General features: G+C 39.8%; 1 protein-coding gene across 3 annotated transcripts in view; it reads right to left on the bottom strand.

The window, feature by feature from the left end:
• The window catches only part of ino80db (INO80 complex subunit Db), a 133938-nt gene that overhangs the window by 102138 nt on the left and 9966 nt on the right, over positions 1-21834 (bottom strand). For all 3 annotated transcript variants that reach the window (XM_073046518.1, XM_073046520.1, XM_073046519.1), the window contains exon 2: positions 6540-6786. In XM_073046518.1, coding sequence (XP_072902619.1) covers positions 6540-6757 — 218 coding nt within the window. In that variant the 5' untranslated portion in view covers positions 6758-6786. The remainder of the gene's footprint in view (positions 1-6539; positions 6787-21834) is intronic.

Raw genomic sequence — 21834 nt, 5'->3', positions numbered from 1 at the left:
CCCGGGCTGCTACTTCCAATGATATTGCAATCTTCAGCACCTTCTCTAATGTAAGGTCTTTTTCACCCAGGAGCTTCTTCTATGTGGTTTCACAGTGCACGCCACACAAACCTGTCCCTCAATGCATCCGATAGACCAGCTCCAAATTGACAATGTTCTGACAAATTGCGTAATTCAGCACAATATTCAGAAATGCTTTCATTTTCGCTCTGATTCCATTTGTGAAATTTAAATCTTTCAGCAATGACCAGTGATTTGCGGTTTAAATGCTGTTGGAGAGTGTCTACTATTTGCTTGAACGTTTTGTCAGCTGGCTTTTCAGGGGTTAACAAGTTCCGTAGCAGCCTGTATGTTTTTGCTTCCATAACACTGAGTAAGAGGCTGGCCTTCTTTTCATCACTAACACTGTTAGCATCACAATATAACTCCACTCTTTCAATCTAAGGCTATGTCCACACTAGACCGGATAATTTTGAAAACGCTGGTTTTGCGTAAAAACGATAGGTGTCCACACAATGCGTTTTTAAAAATATCTCTATCCACATTGAAACGGAGATTTCAGCGAATCTCCTCCGCAGGACACATCTACTGAAAATAAGCAACATGTTTGTGTCGAATCTCGCTGTAAAAGTGCACGTTTGTGTAGTTACAGACTAGAAAAACTTAAAACGATGGACAGCTGTTGGCTTTCGCGCAGGAGAACTTAGAAGTAAAAAAAAACAAATATTGGAGCGTACAGAAGCAACCGACAGGGAGTTCACTGACAGATTGACCCGGCTGATGATGAACAATGAAAAACTGACTAACTCTGTTGCAATAATAAAACACTTTGTTAAATGTATAAAACATGTCTGCATCAGTGTTCCTTGTATTTCCATACAATGTTACATTAGGCTGTTATACATCTATTGTCAGAGAAGTACTTGCATAAATAGGTAAACCACCTTCATACGAGCAAGGACAGAACAGGGCAAAGTGAGTACAGGTTTCCCCTGCAATCTGAAGGTAGAGCGTTCCTATGAAACCGCTTGTAATCCGAAATGTCGTAAATCGAAGAAGCAATTACCATTAATTTATATGGGAAAAATCTTTGAGTGTTCCCAGACCCCAAAAAAAATAACCTACCAAATCAAAGCAAATAATACGTAAAACCTAAAATAACACTAACATATAGTAAAAGCAGGAATGATATGATAAATATACACCCTATATAAATTAGAAATATTGTAGGTAAGGTGTAGTTTCACTTATCAAACTCGGGAAGACAACAAGCCAAAATTGATTTGGAGAAAGAAAATCCGCACGTACACACATATGTACGCACATACATTCATCCGCAAACAACTGCCCGCACGAGGCTTCACGGTCATTGTAGTCTTTCTCAGGGATATAAAGTGGGCGTCTTTCTTTCGTTAAAGTGAAAATCTTCTCTGGTTAGCGAAAACAGGTACTAATGTAAGTCTTTCGCAACAGCGAGTTGTCGTAAAGTGAACGTTCAAAAAGAGGGGGCCACCAGTATACTTATTTATTCAGTAAATTATGGGTCAAAGTATTTGGTGAGTACATTTCTAACTCTTCTGGCGTCAATTTCGTTGCCGTCCATTCTGAAATTGTTAGGTTGCGTTCAAGAAAACAATGAAATAGCGCGCTGCCGTCTGACAGCATTTTAAGAAGTCTCCGGTTACCCTGTCCACACTGATCCAACCAATCCGGCGCTTTCAAAAATACACACTTTGGAGAGCGTTTCTGAAAAGTTCCGGTTTCGGGGGATGAAACCGCCGTTTTAGTGTGGACGAAGGGTAAAAACGAAGAGAAAAAGCTTCGGCTACGGATTTATCCGGTGTAGTGTGGATGTAGCCTAAGTTACCCAGTTTTCAATGCTACTATCAAATGCTGTAATGGTTCCAATCATCGCCATCTTTGTTATGTTAATTTAGTCCAGTTTTTCCTTGTTTTCTTTTTAGCTAGCTCCTTGCAGTCACTGCATGTTCCACTTGACTCATGTGCCATTTTTGCTAGTGCAATGAGCGCACTCCGTCTAGATGCGCATGTTGCTCTTTTTCATCTCCTTTCTCTCTCTTCTCCTGTGAGTGTCGTTATCAACTGAAATACGGCATTCCAATAAGATGTAGGTTCATAATTCTCGTCACCAATTTGTTGTGTATGTGGCCTGCTTACACAACTACATTATTAATAAAAATGTCAGAGACGGGAACTAAGTTTCATGGTTCTTTACTGGTAGAGTCCGAACTTGACACACATTCAGATCAATACACGCCTAAATAGTGCATGCAATGACGTGTTACTAAAACATGTAGTACTCCCTTATTATAATGTAGGCTATACAGTACAGGTATGGTTAGAGACAAAAGAGTGCAGAATTTCATGAAAAGAACACCTCTCCAACTGTTAAGCACGGGGGTGGATCAATCATGCTTTGGGTTTGTGTTGCAGTCAGTAGCATGGGGAACATTTCACTGGTAGAGGGAAGAATGAATTCAATTAAATACCAGCAAATTCTGGAAGCAAACATCACACCATCTATAAAAAAAAGCTGAAGATGAAAAGAGGATGGCTTTTACAACAGGATAATGATCCTAAACACACCTCAAAATCCACAATGGACTACCTCAAGAGGCACAAGCTAAAGGTTTTGCCATGGCCCTCACAGTCCCCCGACCTAATCATCATCGAAAATCTGTGGATAAACCTCAAAAGAGCAGTGCATGCAAGACCACCCAAGAATCTCACAGAACTAGAAGCCTTTTGCAAGGAAGAATGGGCGAAAATCCCCCAAACAAGAATTGAAAGACTCTTAGCTGGTTACAGAAAACATTTACAGGCTGTGATACTTGCCAAAGGGGGTGCTACTAAGTACTGACCATGCAGGGTGCCCAAACTTTTGCTTCGGGCCCTTTTCCTTTTTTGTTATTTTGAAACTGTAAAAGATGGAAATAAAAAAGTAATCTTGCTCAAAATATTAAAGAAATGTGTCATCTTTAACTTTATGTCTTTTGGAAATGAGGTCATCTTTTACTCGCTTAGCTATTCACAGTAACAGAGATTTTGACTGGGGTGCCCAAACTTCTGCATGCCACTGTACAGCACTGGGGTGAATGAAGTCTGCTATAAGATAGTCATTGCAATACAAAAAAAAGCTAAGAGATTGGATTAAGATAACATATGATGCATCACACAAAGTGAAGGCAAAATCTTTAGAAAAAATAACAATGAAACAACAGAAAGAAATATTGGCCCACAATAGTTTGTGTACTCATCTGACAATGTGTAGAGGTCTGTGACATGGAGTGGATGGGAGAAAGGTGAAAGAGATTTCTATGTTAAAAAAAATCAGCAAACATGTTAAATCTGCAAAATGCAGGGCAACACGGAAAGTTAACATCTTCAGAACAATACTTGGATAACTTGAAGAATTTGTACATAATGCAAGACATAAAAATAGACAAAACATTAACCCCCTAATGAAATATCAGAGGAAACAGTGACAGTGAAGGAAATAGATTGATGCAGACAAATGATTGATTTCAAATCTAAATTTTATATCAATAGGGCAGAGTAAGTCACATTAGCAGTCAATGGATCATAAATGCTATAGTAAGAGTAGGCATAACCAACAAAATAAAGAGAACCTGTTGAACAATGGACCTTACTAAAGGATAACATTGACAGCTAAGATCACAGGGAGGCAATGTCTGCCTGGGGAAAGCAGTGTTTTATTTTATAGTTGATAATAACTTCTCAAAACAGTTGTAGGATTTAACATAAATTTCCAATTGAAAGAGCTATGTTTGACTTCTCACATTTACTCATACCAAATTATCATTCAAAACATAACCCTACTGGATCTGCAAATGATCAACTGCATTCCATTTTAATTAGAACCACAGACACCAGCAGAAACATTCAGTTTTATGAAGATCTAAGCTCAATTAGAAAAGATGTTTCTCAGTAACCCTGACTGAGAGCAAAGAACAGTCCAAACAAATATCTCCAAACTCCTAGACTTAGGACTTGGTACCCTCTCTATAGCTGGATCGTTGACTTGCTGACCAACTGACCACAATTTGTGAGGATAAGTACCAACACGTTCTCAACACTGGTGCCAAACACAACTGAATCCTCAATCCCCACATATATACATGAACAAGTGCATGGCTAGATTCTGCTCAAACTTCATTTACCACCATAGCGAGCTGGATCTCAAACAACAACAGCTTGCAGAAATGAGATGGAGACTCCATTAAGATGATGTCAAGACAACAACTTCTGTCTAATGTCAGCAAGACAGAAATTTAATCACTGACTTCAGGAATGTATCAATGGTCCAGAGGTGGACAATGTTGAGAACTTCAAATTAATGGTTGCAAATATTACCAACATGTCCTGATCCAACCACATATAGCCCATGACGACACACCAACTTCTCTATTTCCTCAGACAGTTCAAATCAGCATGTCTCCATGATTTTCACCTATTTTTACAGATGCACTGTAGAAAACGTCCTATTCAAATGCAGCACAGCTTGTCATGACAACTGCTCTGCCCAAGACTTCAAGAAATTGCAGTGTTCTGAATGTAGCCCAGTCATCATGAAAACCAGCCTCCCTCCATGCACTTTCCCCTGCCCCAGGAATGCAGACAACATAATCAAACAAAAAGCAAAGAAAAGAAAAATCAACATAACATTTCAGATCAGGACCTCTCCAACCTTAGGCATTCTCCCTTCTACTCTTTTCCAATTAGGCAGAACACACAAAAGCTTTAAAACATGTATCACCAGACAAGGATATTGAATCCCCTGTTATAAGACTAATGAATGGAATTCTTATACGATAAAGCTGAGCTCTTGACCTCACAATCTCCTTCAACATAGCCCTTGCACTAGTCTGCCTGCACTATAATTTCTCTGTAATTGTAATCTCTTGTACAACCTCAATGTACTTGCATTTTGAATGATCTGTCTTGATGACTTGCAAACAAAGGCTTTTCACTGTGAACCAGCACACATGACAATAATAAACCAATCACCAGTTACACACAATATGAAATTTGTTGAAGGATCATGGGATTGAAACATTAACTCCTTTTTTTCCTCCAGATGCTACCAGACCTGCTGAGCATTTCCAGCATTTTTTGTTGTTATTATTGGTAAATGGCAATGTGCCTCAGAACTAATCAGAATCAGGTTTGTTATCATTGTCTTATATGATGTGAAATTTGTTGTTTTTACTATTTATAAAAACAGTACAGCACAGAACAGGACATTCGGCCCACAATTGTGCCAAACCAGCTAAAAAGCAAAACAAAAAACATCCAAACACTAATCCCTCCTACCTACACCATGTCCACATCCCTCCATCTCACCCCTCACATCCTCTTTGAACCTACCCTCTCACCTTTAATGCATGCCCTCAGGTATTACACATTTCAACCTTGGGGATCATTCAGAAATCTGATGGCAAAGGGGAACAAGCTGTTTCTGAATTAACATATGGATCTTCGGACTCCAGTACCTCCTCCCCTGATGGTAGTAATGGGAAGAGGATGTGCGTCCTTAGTGTCGATACTCAAGACACCGCCTCTTGAAAATGTCCGATGACAGGGAAGGTTGTGCCCATGATGGAGCAGGGTAAGTCTATAACCCTCGACAGCCTCTTGCTTGCCACCGAACATCTATAGACATTAGTAAATCTTTGGTGACACTTAAATGCGTCACAGTGGAACAACTTCCAGCAATACAGAGACTTGCGTGGATTCTCTGCTGGGGAAAGATATTAATTGCCTGGGTAGTGGACTTTGAGCAATGCAGGTCATCATGTTCCAAGAATAAATTACTGTTCCACAATTAGTTAGATGATCTGCACCAGGATAACAGTAGGGGAAGGGGAACACAAGTATATTTCTTGAGGAACATCAGAAGAAATCCTGAACATCTCCTGCATCCTTGTGGAATTTGAGACCAGGATTTATTACTACCCTGGGAATAAGAGGGGGGAGAAAAATATGCTACATTCAAAAATTATCTTCTCCAGAGATCTACTTTTGTTTGGCATTTGAACAACCTGTCATGAAGCAACAATAATCCTCTCCTTAATTTTTATTTTAACGTTGAAACATGCCATTTGCTTATTGTGGTAGCACTACCAATGTTTCATTCCTAAAGTGCAGGTGATAGGAGAAAATTGCATGTTTTTACAAAGGGAAAACTGCAAAAGTCTATTTCAAAAGGAAGTAATTTATTCTGGTCAACCTTTGAAATAAAATATTTTACTGCATCCTTTCAGTGAGGTCTGAGAAACTAGTTGTGATTTATATTTAACTCATGGGGAGAAAGTACCAGGTTTAACAAAAGGACATGTCAAACTATATCCTATGTCACTCTTCACTGAACAGGAAAAGTGTGTGGAGTATAAAACCTGAGTTAGGTCTGATCCAATTAGTCTATCAAAGAGTAGATCGATTACAAATACATTGCCACCCTATGTCCCTTGTTGCCCTAATAGGAAAAGATGACTTGCCTTCGGTCTTCAGACTTCGGGATAGGGTTTGTACACCGCTGGCTGTTGTACTTGGCTACAAATTCACATTGCTTGAAAGGAGCAGTCTTGTCCTCCAGAACGTGGCGAATGCAGAATGCGTAGCCGTTGAGCCGGCGCTGCTTACAGAGCTTTGGGCTATAGGAGCACAATGGCTTATTATCGACCTCTGAGAAGTGTATGTGTTTGCCTTCATACATCACGTGATTCTTCTCCTTGTGAACATTAGCTACAGAGAAAAAGGCAGAGCGTCAGGTACAAACATGACAAATTGGAAACTGGTGGGGGAAATAATACCTTAGACTAATGCGGGCAAGAATGCATTGATACATTCCAGCCCTGGCTCGATTTATTCTCTCAAGACACAGAGGTTGATAGATATCCACCAAACTATCAGTATACCTTAGTGGCCTACCTTTCATTTCTCTGGATGCGGACTACTATCAGGTTAAGCAACCAATGGGAAAATTTTATGAGGAAGTTGAGGAAATGAAAGCAGTTCTCATCACGGGGGTGATGGGGTCTGGGAAGGTCATGATCTGTTCCTCTCGCGTTCACAGCCATAACTCAATTGGCAGTTCACTTGCACTTGAGTCAAAACATGGAAAGTTGAAATTTCCTTCCAGAGCACAAACATCACGACCGGCACTTTCATGCACTGCTGAGGGAATATAGCATTGACTGAAGTGGCCTCTCAGGTAAGACATTAAAACAAGGGCCTGATCACTTGGATGCAATAGATTTCATGGCTCAATCTTGAAGAACAGCAGCAAAAATTTCTTGGTTTCCCTAGCCAATACTAGGCTGTCAATCAATACCCAAAACAGTTTACCTGGACATTTATTACTATCTGTGGACATTTATTGGCACAAATTGAATGCTGCATTCTTGTACCAAACTGTAATTGTACTTTGTTAGCTTCATTAGGTACAAGTCATCGAGGTGTTTTGTGAAGTATTGTCTGTTTATCATATAAGATAAACCAAGGATCTATGCTGGAGGGACTAATGCAGTTAGTCCCTCCAGCATAGATATCAGATATCTGAAAGAGATATCAGACATCTCTTTCAGAAGTCCTCACGCTACTGGAGCAAACATCTTTACTCAAGACCAATGCACCTGAATTGCTTTCTGTGCTTTCATGTTAACAAGTACACCCAGGTCCTTTTGATACTAGAACTTTCAATTCCTCACCATATTAAAGTATTCTGCTTTTCTTTTTTGCCAACCAAGATGACATTACATTTCCCACACAATATTTCATCTGTCACCTTCTCACACATTCACTTAGCCCATCAGCATCTCCCTCTCAGCTAGCTTTTTACCTGTCTAGCAACATTGAACCTGGTCTCCTTTTCCAAACATAGTGATTATGAATAGCTGGGGACCCAGACCCATTCCTGTAGTATCCCACTAATTACAACCTCCCAACCTAAAACCATCTCATTTTCTATCTCCAAAGATGCAATATGGTCGGCTGAATATTTCCAGTATTCTCTTTCCTTTCAGATTTTGTCACAACAGATGCACTCTGCATCTTACAGTTTTAGCACTGTTCCATTGTACTTTCGCATTGTTCTTCCCAGTCGCTATCTTGCTGTGTAATTGAGTTCACTTTACTGTTCTAATAAAGGGTGGGTAAGATGAAATGTTAACTCTGTTTCTCTCTCCACTGATGCTGCCTGATTTGCTTGTATTTCCAACATCCTGTTTCTATGTCAAACACGATCTCCATTCGTTGTTCCATTTTCAGCCTGCACATTCTTACTTACTAAGTATGCTGTTACTGCTTAATAACTGAATCCAGCATTTCCTCTATCCTTATGTCAGTCTAAATGGTGCTTTCTCTCTTCCTCCTTTCTTAAATAGTTGTACAACATTTGCCATCTTCCATCTGTGGGACCATTCTAGAATCTATGGCATTTCAGAAGATGATAACAAATGCATCCACTAACACCATTGCTATCTCAGTCATCAGATTACTGACCAGACAATGAACCAACCCATAAACACCACCTTACTATTTTTAGTATCTTTTTGCACTACTTAATTTAATTTTTAATATGTATTATTGTAATTTATAGGATTTTTAATATATTACACTGTACTACTGCAGTAAGAACAAATTTCACAGCATTTATCAGCAATGATAAAACTGCTTCAAGTTCTGCTATCTTTTCAAAACCTTGGGATGCACATCTTCAGGTCCTGAAGAATTATCATTTCCTATCCCTTTACTACTTCCATTTTTAGTAAGATTTTGAACATTTTCCTTTGATTTAACACAATATTTAACTTCAGTTGCACGTATCGTACGAAAAGCACAAGCTCAAAACTGGGTCTATGTCAGAACATATGGGGCATATGATAGCGTAGTAGTGAGCACAACACTTTACAGCACAGGTGACCCAGGTTCAATTCCCACCACTGCCTGTAAGGAGTTTGTACATTCTTCCCGTGATCACATGGCTTCCTCTGGGTGCTTCAGTATCCTCCCAGTCCTAAGATATACTGGCTGGTAGGTTAATTGGTCATTGTAAATTGTCCCATGATTGGGCTAGAATTAAATCAGCAGATTGCTAGGCAGCATGGGTCAAAGGGCTAGAAGGGCCTATTCCACATGGCATCTAAAAAAAGAAATATTTAGTCAAATCAAAATAATCAATTTGGATTTACTATTATTGCACGTAACTACTTCACAAGTTTATACAACAAAAGATATAATTATGCACTTCTCAAGCAGACAGCTCAAAGGAGCTGGCTAAATGGACCCTATATTTCCAGCATGCCTTTTGAAGATAGATACTCCCAACTTCCCTTTACACCATTTCATACCAGATACATTAAACTTATTTTCCAATCAAGGAGATGAGAGCACAAGAGACAGAAAAATGACTTTCAATTTTCTATTACTATTGCAGTGTAACCTGAAACGTGAAGAATAAACTTCACCTAGGACAAAGTCAGTTGCCATGTGACAGCTCTCTCGACAAACTGCCTGCAAAAGATAAAGCCCCAAATAGTTTCATTGATGTCACAATCTAGATTAGCCTGGCTATGTTTAAGCAACTGTTATATGTGCAGAGCATGTACAAAAGGCCAACATAGGACACCACAAATTATGCAATTCCCTACTTTTCCACTACACTGACAAACTAGCCACCTACAGATTGTCCTGGGTTACAAACACCCGACTTATGAACATGCCTATATATGAGTTCACATTTTATTAAATTCAAAAGTCTGACATATGCTTGCTCCTATCATTTCTGAACTAGACCCCCCCCCCAATATATCTCTCTCTTTCTCCCAAGTCTTTTTGTAATTGTTCTTTCTTATATTGTACACTTTTGATACCATTCATTACAATACCATGGAGGTATGGTTATCATATCAAATGACTGTTGTGCACTTTATGCAACGTGGTCAAAATCAACAAGGATGGCCGTAAAAAATAGAACCTGCTCATTGCCCAAGGATAGCCTGTGAACAAATAAAAACAGACCCATTACATGTGAGAGTTTTGAGAGGTCATCTCATGATCAATCATCTCATCTCATGATCAATCCTCCTTTAGATACTGGAACTAACAAGCACAACCATTAAGAACCCCAACTTTGGAGGAGTGAGGGATTTCTTCATTTATCAATTAAATATTGAAAAAAGCAGAGTCGACGTTTCAGACTGAAACCCTTTGGCAGGATTTTGGCCCGAAACATCGATTGTGCTTTTTCCAATAGATGCTGCTTGGCTTGCTGAGTTCCTCCAGCATTTTACGAGATTGCAAATAACAGTTTGTCAGCACTATGTTAAAAATGGACTGATATCCAGTGGATACAAGCTCAAGTTCTAATAGTTTGAATTCAGGTTTAAAAATCCGGAGATAAAATTATGTTACTGATTAAAAACTACAGTATTTCTTGGCTCTTTGTCAGAGTCAGCTTAAAATCTGCATTCACAGGTCAGAATGCAACCTTTAAATTAAATATTAAATGAAGTCCAGACTGCTTTTCAAATACCATGTGTCAAAATACTAGATTATTTACTTTAGTGAAAAAAGAGAAGCATAACATATTTCTAACAGTGAGAAATTAAGCTGTTTGATGTTCAAAGGATGGTGTACATGAGTATCAACGTGAAGATGCAGCATGTAATGGGGGGGAATGATACATTAGTCACTTTACTGCAAGAATAATTGAGTATAGGAGTAAGGCTACTTTACTGCAATTATATAGGAGCCTGCTGCAATTGTATATGGGTCTAATTTCCATAGCCAAGGAGATATAAACACTCAAAGGTCACTTTAATAGGTACCTCATATACCTAATAATGTGGCCACTGAACGTGTGTTTCTGATCTTCTGCTGCTCGAGCTCATCCACTTCAAGTTTTGACATGTTGTGCATTCAGAGATTCTCTTCCACACACCACTGTTCTAATGTATGGTTATTTGAGTTATTGTGGCTTTCCTGTCAGCTTGAACCAGTCTGGCCATACTCTTCTGACCTCTCTCATTAATAAGGCGTTTTCACTCACAGAACTGTCGCTTGCTATATGATTTATGTTTCTCGTAACTCTCTCTATATAAACTCTAGAGACTGTTGTGCGTGAAAATCTCAGGAGATCAGCAGTTTCTGAGATACTCAAACCTCCCCATCTGGCCCTAACAATCATTCCACTGTCAAAGTCACTTGGATCATATCTCTTCCCCATTCTGACATTTGGTCTGAACAGCAAATGAACCTCTTGACCATGTCTGCATGCTTTCATGCATTCAGTTACTGTTACGATTGGGTGATTAGATATTTGCATTAACGAGATGTATTTGCTTTACCTACTAAAGTGGTCACCAAGTGTACTTGAGAAAATGGGAGAACAATGAAGATTCAGCAGTTTGTTCCTAAGATAGAGGCATATATCTATAAAGAGACAATCTGAATTTGCAAGAGTTAATCTCAGTAAAACATATAAAATTCTTGTAGGAATTGAACCTTTGGAACTTTCTACTCAAGAGGACTCTGGAAACTCACTTCCCAACTATATTCAAAGTACTCAGGTACTAAGGGAATTAAGGTTTAATATCACTTGCATGTCATGAGATGTGTTGTTTTGCAGCAGCAGTAAACTGCAATACATAATAAAAGCTATAAACTACAATATGGGGTGAGTGCAGAAAAGATAAAATACATGAGGTTACTGAATGCAGGGCAGGCTGGGCTCCCCTAATTTTCACATTCTTAAAAGTGACCATAAAGCTATTGCTGTGTTGTAAAGACCAAAGTGATTCATTGACATCCCTTTGAGAAGGGAAACCAAACACTGGCCATCTATTTCAGCCTAAACGGTTGTTAAATCCCACATCCCCCTTTAGTCTTTACCCATGAAAAATCTCATACCTACTCACGGGAGCCAAGAACAAGCAATAAATTGGACCGGACACCATTAGAACAAAGGAAAAAAATATTAAAATATGCCATTGATTCCTGACAACAAACTCAGAAGGTGTCTTATGCTTTGTGGAAAGTTTCTTAGAGGCTGTATTATGAATCAGAACTTGCCCATCAGCATGCACATGGTTAAATTGTGTCAACCGTATCAGTTCCAACAGAAATCGTTCTTGAAATAATACACATAACCAGCTGCAGTAATACAAAGACAGTACTGTAACAGTAGGACCTTGCAGGGCGTACCATTCTACCTATGGCATGACCAGCATCAATGACCTAGATACAATGTCAGATCCATACAAATTGATTAATAATCAAAATATGATTTACAAACAGCTCACAATATCCCCTGTTGTGTCACACTTTCTTTGTAGCACCTAAAGTCAATACACTAATCACCTAAAAGGACAGCAGGCTCCTAGGTGGATCATTCTACTGCATCTTGCAATACTATAATTTTTAATTCTTCTACACAGTATAATCTCTGCATATCTTATAATATTGGGAAGAACCTTGGAACCTTTAATGATACTGAGTTTGTTTTTTTGTCTGCAACTCCGTGTCAGACTTGTTATCACAGCTAATATGATCAGCTATATCACCAAACACTGTAATCATACAATTGCAATAAACAGTGGGGAAATGTATGGATCTGGTACAAATCTATACATATGTAAACCAAAAATTCAATTCATCATGACTAAACAAATGCCATTTCAACTAACTTCACAAGATTTCCAACTATGATTCAGATTCTTTAATGTCATAGAGCCTGTCAGTTTACTAAATATGACGAAAACCATCACAGACAATGTGATGAAACAAACAGGGTCTTCATAAAGCTAACAAATATTTTTATTAACAACACACACAAAATGCTGGTGGAACACAGCAGGCCAGGCAGCATCTATGAGGAGAAGCACTGTCGACGTTTCGAGCCGAGACCCTTTGTCAGCTTAGTATTTTTATTAAGCTGGGCCATATTTTTGTTAACATGGTGATTAGAGCAGAAAATATAAATCGATCACAATCACAAATAAAGAACCCCAGTGGCTCTACTTTGTTAGGTGCTTGAGGAGATTCAGTATGTCACACAAATATCTAGATGTACATTCTGGTATGATGGCTCCAATGCACAAGATGCCAAGAGGATGTAGAGGGATGTAGACTCACCCAGCCTCATCAAGGGCACAACCATGTCCACCATGGACAACATCTTCAAGAGGGTGACATCTATTATTAAAGACCTTGTCCATCGAGTTTCATCATAATGAAATGCAATTTTGCAAGTACAGGATCAATGGCATCAAATTGGACATAAAACACACTTGGAAAACTGCTTCATGGTTCATTCAAAATATACGCAACAGAAAAAAGCCTTAAGCCCTGTAGATGTTTGACAAGTAGTCAAATGAATTCTAATGACTCAGGATGTATGGACCAACAATTGCAATAGAACAATGTCCAACCATTCTACACTTTACCCCCACCACTGTCTATACCTTACAGTAGTTTGATGAGGAGTACAGAAAAATATACTGGCAGCTACATATAAAAATGAGGTGCCAATATGGTAAAACTACAAGCATGATATCCATACTATCCTCAAACCAGCACAGCTAAGAAATCTCATAACCAGTGGATCAGACTAAAGCTCTGCCTTCATGCCTCATCTAGTTCCTAATGATGAGGGACAATTCATTTACAAACTTCAGACCTTTAAATGGAGGTTCTTGATTCTGGGATATTTGGGGATGACTGCATTGTTTCTAGTTCCATATGGAACATCACAGATGGTGCCGTTCTCTCTCGAAGTGCAGTAAACATGCTAGCTTAAACTGGTAAATGGCAGCTACAATAGATCAAGTTCAAAGTAAATTTATTTTCAAAGTACACATATGTAACTATATAAAGTTCTGTGCAAAAGTCTTAGGGAGGGGGAGAGGGCAAGAGGGTGAACATGTACTTACTTTAGAGATCACCTAGTTACCCATAGCCCTAGTACTGTAGTCATTTTATGTATTGCACTGTACTGCTGCAAAAAAAACATATTTCATGTCATGTGAGTGATGATAAACTTGATTCTGATATGGGTCTTTATTATAGACTGAGACTGGGAAGGGGACAGGGAGAGAGGAACCATGGTTGGGAAAAGGGGAAGGGGAAGGGAGAGGGGAGGGAGCAGGAAGCACCAGAGAGATGCTCTGTAATGATCAACAAACCAATTGCTTGGAATCAAATGACCTTGCCTGGTATCTCAGGACTGGGTGTGTCTGTTCCTGTGCCATCATCTCCACCCTTGGCACTCCTTTTCTGCCACTCGACCCACAACACCCCCATGGCACTCCACTCTTACCTTTTCCAACATCCTTTGCTCCTGCCAAATTTACAAACTTGCTCTCTATTCCATTTTGACAAATACAGTACTGTGCAAAAGTCTTAGGCACCCCAGATATATTTATGTGCCTAAGACTTTTGCACAGTACTGTACTACATTGAGATTCATTTTCTTGCAGGCATTTACAGGGGAAAAGAAATACAATAGAATTTCTTGAAAAATTACACATAAATAGAGAAAGGCTAACAAAAATCAACATGTAAAGAAAGACAAACTGAGCAAATAAAAAAGTAATACAGAAAACAAAACCCTCGAAAGTGAGTTTGTAGGTCATCAAATCAGTTTAGAGTAGTGGTTATTTAGGTTACCCACACTGGTTTAGGATTCTGATGGTTGTAGGGTAATAATTGTCCTACAAGTACTGCACAATATTCTCCAATAAGGAAAATTCTAAGCAAGTTGTCTTTATATTCAACACCATTACTATTAATAAGTTTTCCATCTGCTGCCATCACCAACAACATCCTCTGGGGTTAACATTGATCAGAAACTTAATTGGATCAACCACAAAAATGACAGCGGAACTATGTCCAACCCCCACAATTTGTAATTTCCTTGCTTAACATTTTACACTTTGCAGGTTGCAGCCTGGGTATTCTACAGTAAATCATTCACCTGCATGGAACAAGGGTAAAATGTGCATGGAACCCTCCACATTTCTTTCCAACCCACACACATTTTAACTTGGCAATATAGTTATTTCTTCATGTTCAATATGTTAATATCTTAGAACTTAGAACTCACACAGGGCTGTGTGAATACTTTCCACTGTTCAAGGTGGTAGCTCATCACCTTCTTAATGGGAATTAAGAATTGGTGATTAATAATCATTTTACCAGCAGTCCACAGTCCATGAATAATGACAAACTTTTGATTTTGCCACTAGTGTTGTCAGCCACCTTACAAGTTGCTGTTGTTAATTATGTTTCAGGTACACTTTTAATTACTTTCTGATTTTTCAAAATTTTCCTGTACTTTAACAATTGTTTTTGAAGTATGGTAACAAAAACTATACAGTACTTTGCAAAAGAGATCAGACTAGTTCAGGTGCAAACACGAAGAAATCTGCAGATGCTGGAAATTCAAACAACACACACAAAATGCTGGTGGAACGCAGCAGGCCAGGCAGCATCTATAAGGAGAAGCACTGTCGACATTTCGGGCCGAGACCCTTCGTCAGGACTAACTGAAAGGAGAGATACTAAGAGATTTGAAAGTAGTGGGGGGAGGGGGTAATGCAAAATGATAGGAGAAGACCAGAGGGGGTGGGATGAAGCTAAGAGCTGGAAAGCTGATTGGCAAATCTGATACAGAGCTGGAGAAGGGAAAGGATCATGGGACAGGAGGCCTCGGGAGAAAGGGGGGTGGGGAAGCACCAGAGGGAGATGGAGAACAGGCAGAGGGATGGGCAGAGAGAGAGAAAAAAACTAAATATGTCAGGGATGGGTTAAGAAGGGGAGGGGGGCATTAACGGAAGTTAGAGAAGTCAATGTTCATGACATCAGGTTGGAGGCTACCCAGCCGGTATATAAGGTGTTGTTCCTCTAACCTGAGTTTGGATTCATTTTGACAGTAGAGGAGGACATGGATAGACATATCAGAATGGGAATGGGACGTGGAATTAAAATGTGTGGCCACTGGGAGATCCTGCTTTCTCTGGCGGACCGAGCGTAGGTGTTCAGTGAAATGGTCTCCCAGTCTGCGTCGGATCTCACCAATATATAAAAGGCCACACCAGGAGCACCGATGCAGTATACCACACCAGCTGACTCACAGGTGAAGTGTCACCTCACCTGGAAGGACTGTCTGGGTCCCTGAATGGTGGTGTAGCTACACCTGCCCTTATACTTCCTCCCTCACCACTAGTGAGACTAGTTCAGGTGGTCTTTTGCAAACTTGAGACGTGCAGCAATGCTTTTTATAGAGAGCACTGGTTTCCTCCATGGTGTTCTTCCATGAATACCATTATTTTTCAGTGTTTTTCATATAGTGGACACGTGAACAGAGACTTTAGCAAGATCTAGAGATTTCTGCAGGTCTTCTGCCATTTCCCTTGGGTTCTTTTACATCTCTCCTTCAGCACTGCACATTGTGATCTTGGTGTGATCCTTGCAGGACGCTCACTCTTAGGGAGAGTAGCAACAATACTGAATTTCTTCCATTTGTAGACAATTTCTGTTACTGCGCACTGATGAACACTCAGGCCTTTAAAAACACTTTTGTAGCCTTTTCCAGCTTCATGCATCACCACAATTCTTCTTCTAAGATCCTCTAAAAGTTGTTTTGATCAAGGTAAAGTGCACATATACTGATCTTTATTGAGAAGAGCAAGCTCTGTCATTAACCTGACTTTGAGTGTCTTTTTTTTAAAATAAGGCAGGACACCCCTACAACCCACACCTCCAATTTCATCTCACTGACTGGAACATCTGACTCTAAATAGCATTTGTAGAAGGCATTACCCCAGAGGTTCACATACGTTTTTGAATCTAGACTGTGATTGTTTAAATGGTGCATTCAGTATTGATGAAGTGCAATTGTTTGTGTGTTATTAGTTCAAGCAGATTGTGTTTGTCTATTTTTGTGACTTAGTTGAAAATCAGAACACAATTCATGAGTAATTAATTCAGAAAACCAGGAAATTGCAACGGGTTCACAATTTTTTTCGTGCAACTATATGTAGCCATCAAGCAGGTGCTAATGATCAATGACATAACGAGCTGAATGAATTTAAACTGATTAACTGAAACAGGTGTGGTGGCATCCGTCGGTCTCGAGAGACCATGGATCTGCGCCTAGTTTCCAGGGCGCAGGCCTGGGCAGGGTTGTATGGGAGACCGGCAGTTGCCAAAACTGCAGGCCTTCCCCTCTCCACACCACCGATGTTGTCCAAGGGAAGGGCACTAGGACCCATGCAGCTTGGCACTGGTGACGTCGCAGAGCAATGTGTTGTTAAGTGCCTTGCTCAAGGACACAAACACGCTGCCTCAGCTGAGGCTCGAACCAGTGACCTTCAGGTTATTAGTCTGATGCCTTGCCCACTAGGCCACGCGCCAACACATAGAAACAGGTGTAGAAGGAATCAAACTGGGCAGAGGATAACCAAATTAAAAGGTGAGGGTATGGCATATATGACAGCTTAACCTTCAACAGTGAGCATTGCAACAAGACACATGGTAGTCATCCTGCACCAGCAAGGTCTCTCCCAAGCAGAAATTTCATGGCAGACAGGAGTTTCAAGATGTGCTGTCCAAGGTCTTCTGAAGAAGCACAAAGAAAGGAGCAAAGTTGAGGACCAGAAACGTGGATGTCAGCCATGGAAACTGAGTGCCGCAGATGAGAGATCCATCAAGCAGGCATTCCTTACGAATCAGAAAGGAGTCAGCATTGAACTCACAGAACAGAAACCTCTGGAACTCAAGTACACCCTTCTACAGTCCAGGGAAGTCTTCTTAGAAGTGGTCTTCATGGAAGAGTTGCTACCCAAAAGCCATTCCTCTGAAATGGAAACAAAGCCAAGAGATTCACCTTTGCACAAAAACAATGGCAGCAAGTGCTCTGGATTAATGAGTCAAAATTTGAAACTTTTGGCTCAAACAGGAGGCAGTTTGTCCATAGAAGACCTGGAGAGCATTACATGGATGAGTGTCTGCAACTAACAGTGAAGCAGTGAAGGTTCCCTGCAGGTTTAGGGCTGCATTTTTGCAAAGGGAGTTGGTGATCTGGTCAGAATGAACTAAATCCTTAATGCTGCGAAGTACAAGCAGATTCTCTATCATCAAGGAGGCGGCTGATCGGTCCTAACTTCATGCCGCGGCAGGTCAAAGACCCCAAATGTATGGCCAAGATAATAAAGAACTACCTTCAGTGAAAACAAGAACAAGGAGTTGTGTAACAGATGGTATGGCCTCCACAGAACCCTGATCTCAATATCATTCAGGCTGTCTGGGATTACCTGGAGAGACAGAAGCAAACGAGACAGCCACAGTCCACAGAAGAACTGTGGCAAGTTTTCCAAGATGTTTGGAACAACTTACCAGTCGATTTTCTTATAAAACAACACAACAGTGAACCTAAGTGAATTGATGCAATTTTAAAGGACAAGAGTGATCACACCAAATATTGATTTGATTTACTGGTAGTTTTACTGTTTACTGCTCTCTATAGTAATATTTTTTATTTTATTATTTGAATTTTTTTTATTTCATTATTTTTGAAAGCATTTGCTTCACAGAATTTTTTTTACATACCTAAGACTTTGGCACAGTACTGTAAATGTTAGCAGCAAGACCCATAAAAAAATTATTCACCCACCCATGTCTTGATTGGATGAACCATCATTCCACCTCTCCTCAAAACTGTACACAAAACATCCTTCAAGTAACTTCTTAGTCTTCTGCTCAACTCCCTCCATCCTCCCCTGCCCGCCACCGTGCATATGTCCTATTAAATGAAGTATCTTGAGATGTTTGGCTACATTAGAGAAAATGCAGCTCTCAGCAGGCAAGATATTAATTGGATAAAATCCTATTTGATTCAGATTCTAGAAAGTTCCCATGTCTTTTGCAGAGAAGGAAGGCAAGCTAGTAGACAAATACAAACATTTCATTGACCTTCAACCAGGCTAAACTACAAATTGCTCATGTTAATACTAACTACAACATTCATACAGCAACTGAAACTAATCATCTAACACTTGTAGATGTGTTCTGCCTTCAGACACAGTGTGGGCTTAACTGGTAATTTTGTAGCAATCTCATGATCTTGACAGTTATTTCACACAGATTGGTACAGAGCACATACAGTTCGCTAGTGCCCATGGATTTCTGGGTTGTAGTCTCCAAATGGAGGCAGGGTGTTAAACACTATATACTTACTTGATGCATGTTCCAGTAAAATCAAATTGCTGTGATCATATCAGCTTAACATATATCCTGATCAAATGAATAGCAGTGTTGTGAGGGCAAAGGGCTTTTCTGCTTTATATCCCCTTAGCAATGACTGTGCCAACATGGATTTCTGGTGAAGTCATCCACACAGCCCAAGTTGTCTGTAACAGCTTTTTACTTCCTACTTGAGATACTAACATTGACTGCCTATCCTCAGCTTCCCTACAGTAACAATGGTGTTCTCCCCCCCACCAGCCTATTTCAGGAGACAAAAGTAAATCACTGATATAGGGCTGGATTTTCCCCCCAGAGTAGATCAAGATGGGTGGCTATATGGACCAGTTTAATTGCACTAACCTGTCAGTTTTATTGACAGTTTCCAAATATTTTAAACAGGTTTCAATTTCTTAGGCTGAATCATTGTTCACAATATTAATTGTCTATCTCTCTGGAAAATTTCCTAGTAGCTACCATAATGAAGATACTGTATCCTGGATTTGACATGCCTGCTATAATGAAGGTGAATAGATAAGATGATTTTTGAACACGCCATCTCCCTTCCTCTCTGACAATCCATGTGCCTGCTTTAAAAGAATATATTGATTACACTGTCAGGAAGAGAAGCCAAGCTGGACTACTAATACACCGGATTCAGAGGTAAATCGGTTTTGACTGTGTTCAGTCTGGTATTGACTCAAGCTTTAAAACATCTTCTTTTGTTTAACACAGCATTAAACTAGTATCATGGATTCATCCTAAACACACTGTAATCAGGAGATCAGATCACAAATGATCACCAGAACAGAACCCTCCTGCTAGAGTTCCTTGAACCCAAGTCTAACAGTCAACACAAGATACAACACCAAAAGCTTGGTTGAAGTGATACACTTTAAAGAGTGACTTCAAAGAAGAGAGAACACTGCAGTGGCTGGGTGACTTAGGAAAGAAATGTCAGCATTTGGTGCCTAGACAGTTGATGGCAGAGCCAAAGATAAAACACATTAAAATGGAAGATGAGAAACACAAGAAAATCTGCAGATGCTGGAAATCCAAAACACACACAAAATGCTGGTGGAACTCAGCAGGTCGGGCAGCATCTATGTAAAAGAGTAAACAGTCAATGTTTCAGACTGAGACCCTTCTTCAGGACTGAACGGGTGAGATGCCTGAATTAAAAGGTTGGGGGTGGTGGAGGGGAAATAGGCTAGCTGGAAGGTGATAGGTGAAGCCAGGTGGGTGGGAAAGGGAAAGAACTGAGCTGGATAGTATAATCAAGGAGGCACAGAAAATGATAGAGATAGGCAGGAGCAAGGCTACAATGAGATTTCAACACAAGGATAAGCAACCACAAATTGAATTACATAATGCTTTTAAAATAGCAAAAACAGTCCCAAGGCACCCAACATAAATGTTATCACTCAAAACTTTTAACACCAAATCAAAGATGTATTAGAACAAATCATTAAAATCCTAATGGGTTAAAAGAGGTGGAAACATTTAAGGTCTGGGCAATGGAGAACATCCCAATAATGAAGTGATTAAAATTAATGTGACTATGCTGCCTCAAATAATTCCTCCTCCTTCTAATTGCAACTGCCCCAAAATACGATGAACCAGTTTGTAGCAGTGCCTATTCTATGTTATGCCTTGTCAAGTAGAAGTCTACTTTGAAGTCCATATGTTATACCTTTTGACATATTTGCACTTTGCGATACCTGCTCAGTCTAATCTTTGATTTCCTATGTCATCCAAACTAGTACATATTTAACTTGTGTTTATTCACTTTTTACCAATTTTGCCTTAAGCAAAATAGTATTGCAAAAAAGCATATAGTACTACAATTATTGACAGCGGATATTTCCGGCACAGAATGGATACTATTTAACCCATTGTATTCAGGTGAGCTAGTCAACTCAAATGCACGTCCCTCATTTCCAATCTGTTCTTTCAACCAGCAAACAGGTACCTGCTGTTTAGAAATAACCTTAATACACCATCTCTCAAAAATATGTAGGACAGCACTTGTTAAAGACAAGAGACAAAATCTAAATTATTAGGAATATTTACCTGCTTAGAATCTTTTATACAGCAGATAAATAAAGGGAATATCCTAACACTGTAGTAGCAATAACATATCCCAACATAGTCTTTAATCTCATTGCCCAGCACACTCCTCACTCTAAAGATTTAAAGATCATTGGACATTGAAATACAGTGAAATGCTTTGTTTGTGTCACATCAACTCACTGAAGATTGTGCTGGGCAAGTGTCGCTACACATCCAGCGGTAACATGGCATGCCCACAACTTACTAACCCTAACCTAGTGTCTTTGAAACATGGAAAGAAACTGGAGCAGGTGGAGAAAAGCCAGCCAGTCATTACAGACAGCGGCTAGAAACGAATCCCGATCAGTGATCGCTGATGCTATAAAGCCATTGCCTTAACCACTACACTATCATGACCATCAGGGCAGGGATCAACACTGGTTCAATAAGGAGTTGTGGCACGCTGGGAGCAGCACCAGACGCACGTAAAATGAGGTA

This window comes from Hemitrygon akajei, chromosome 5 (assembly GCF_048418815.1).
Source record: "Hemitrygon akajei chromosome 5, sHemAka1.3, whole genome shotgun sequence".
Lineage (NCBI taxonomy): Eukaryota > Metazoa > Chordata > Chondrichthyes > Myliobatiformes > Dasyatidae > Hemitrygon > Hemitrygon akajei.
The sequence above is the reverse complement of the archived record's forward strand: the minus strand, read 5'-3'. Positions and strand labels throughout refer to the sequence as shown.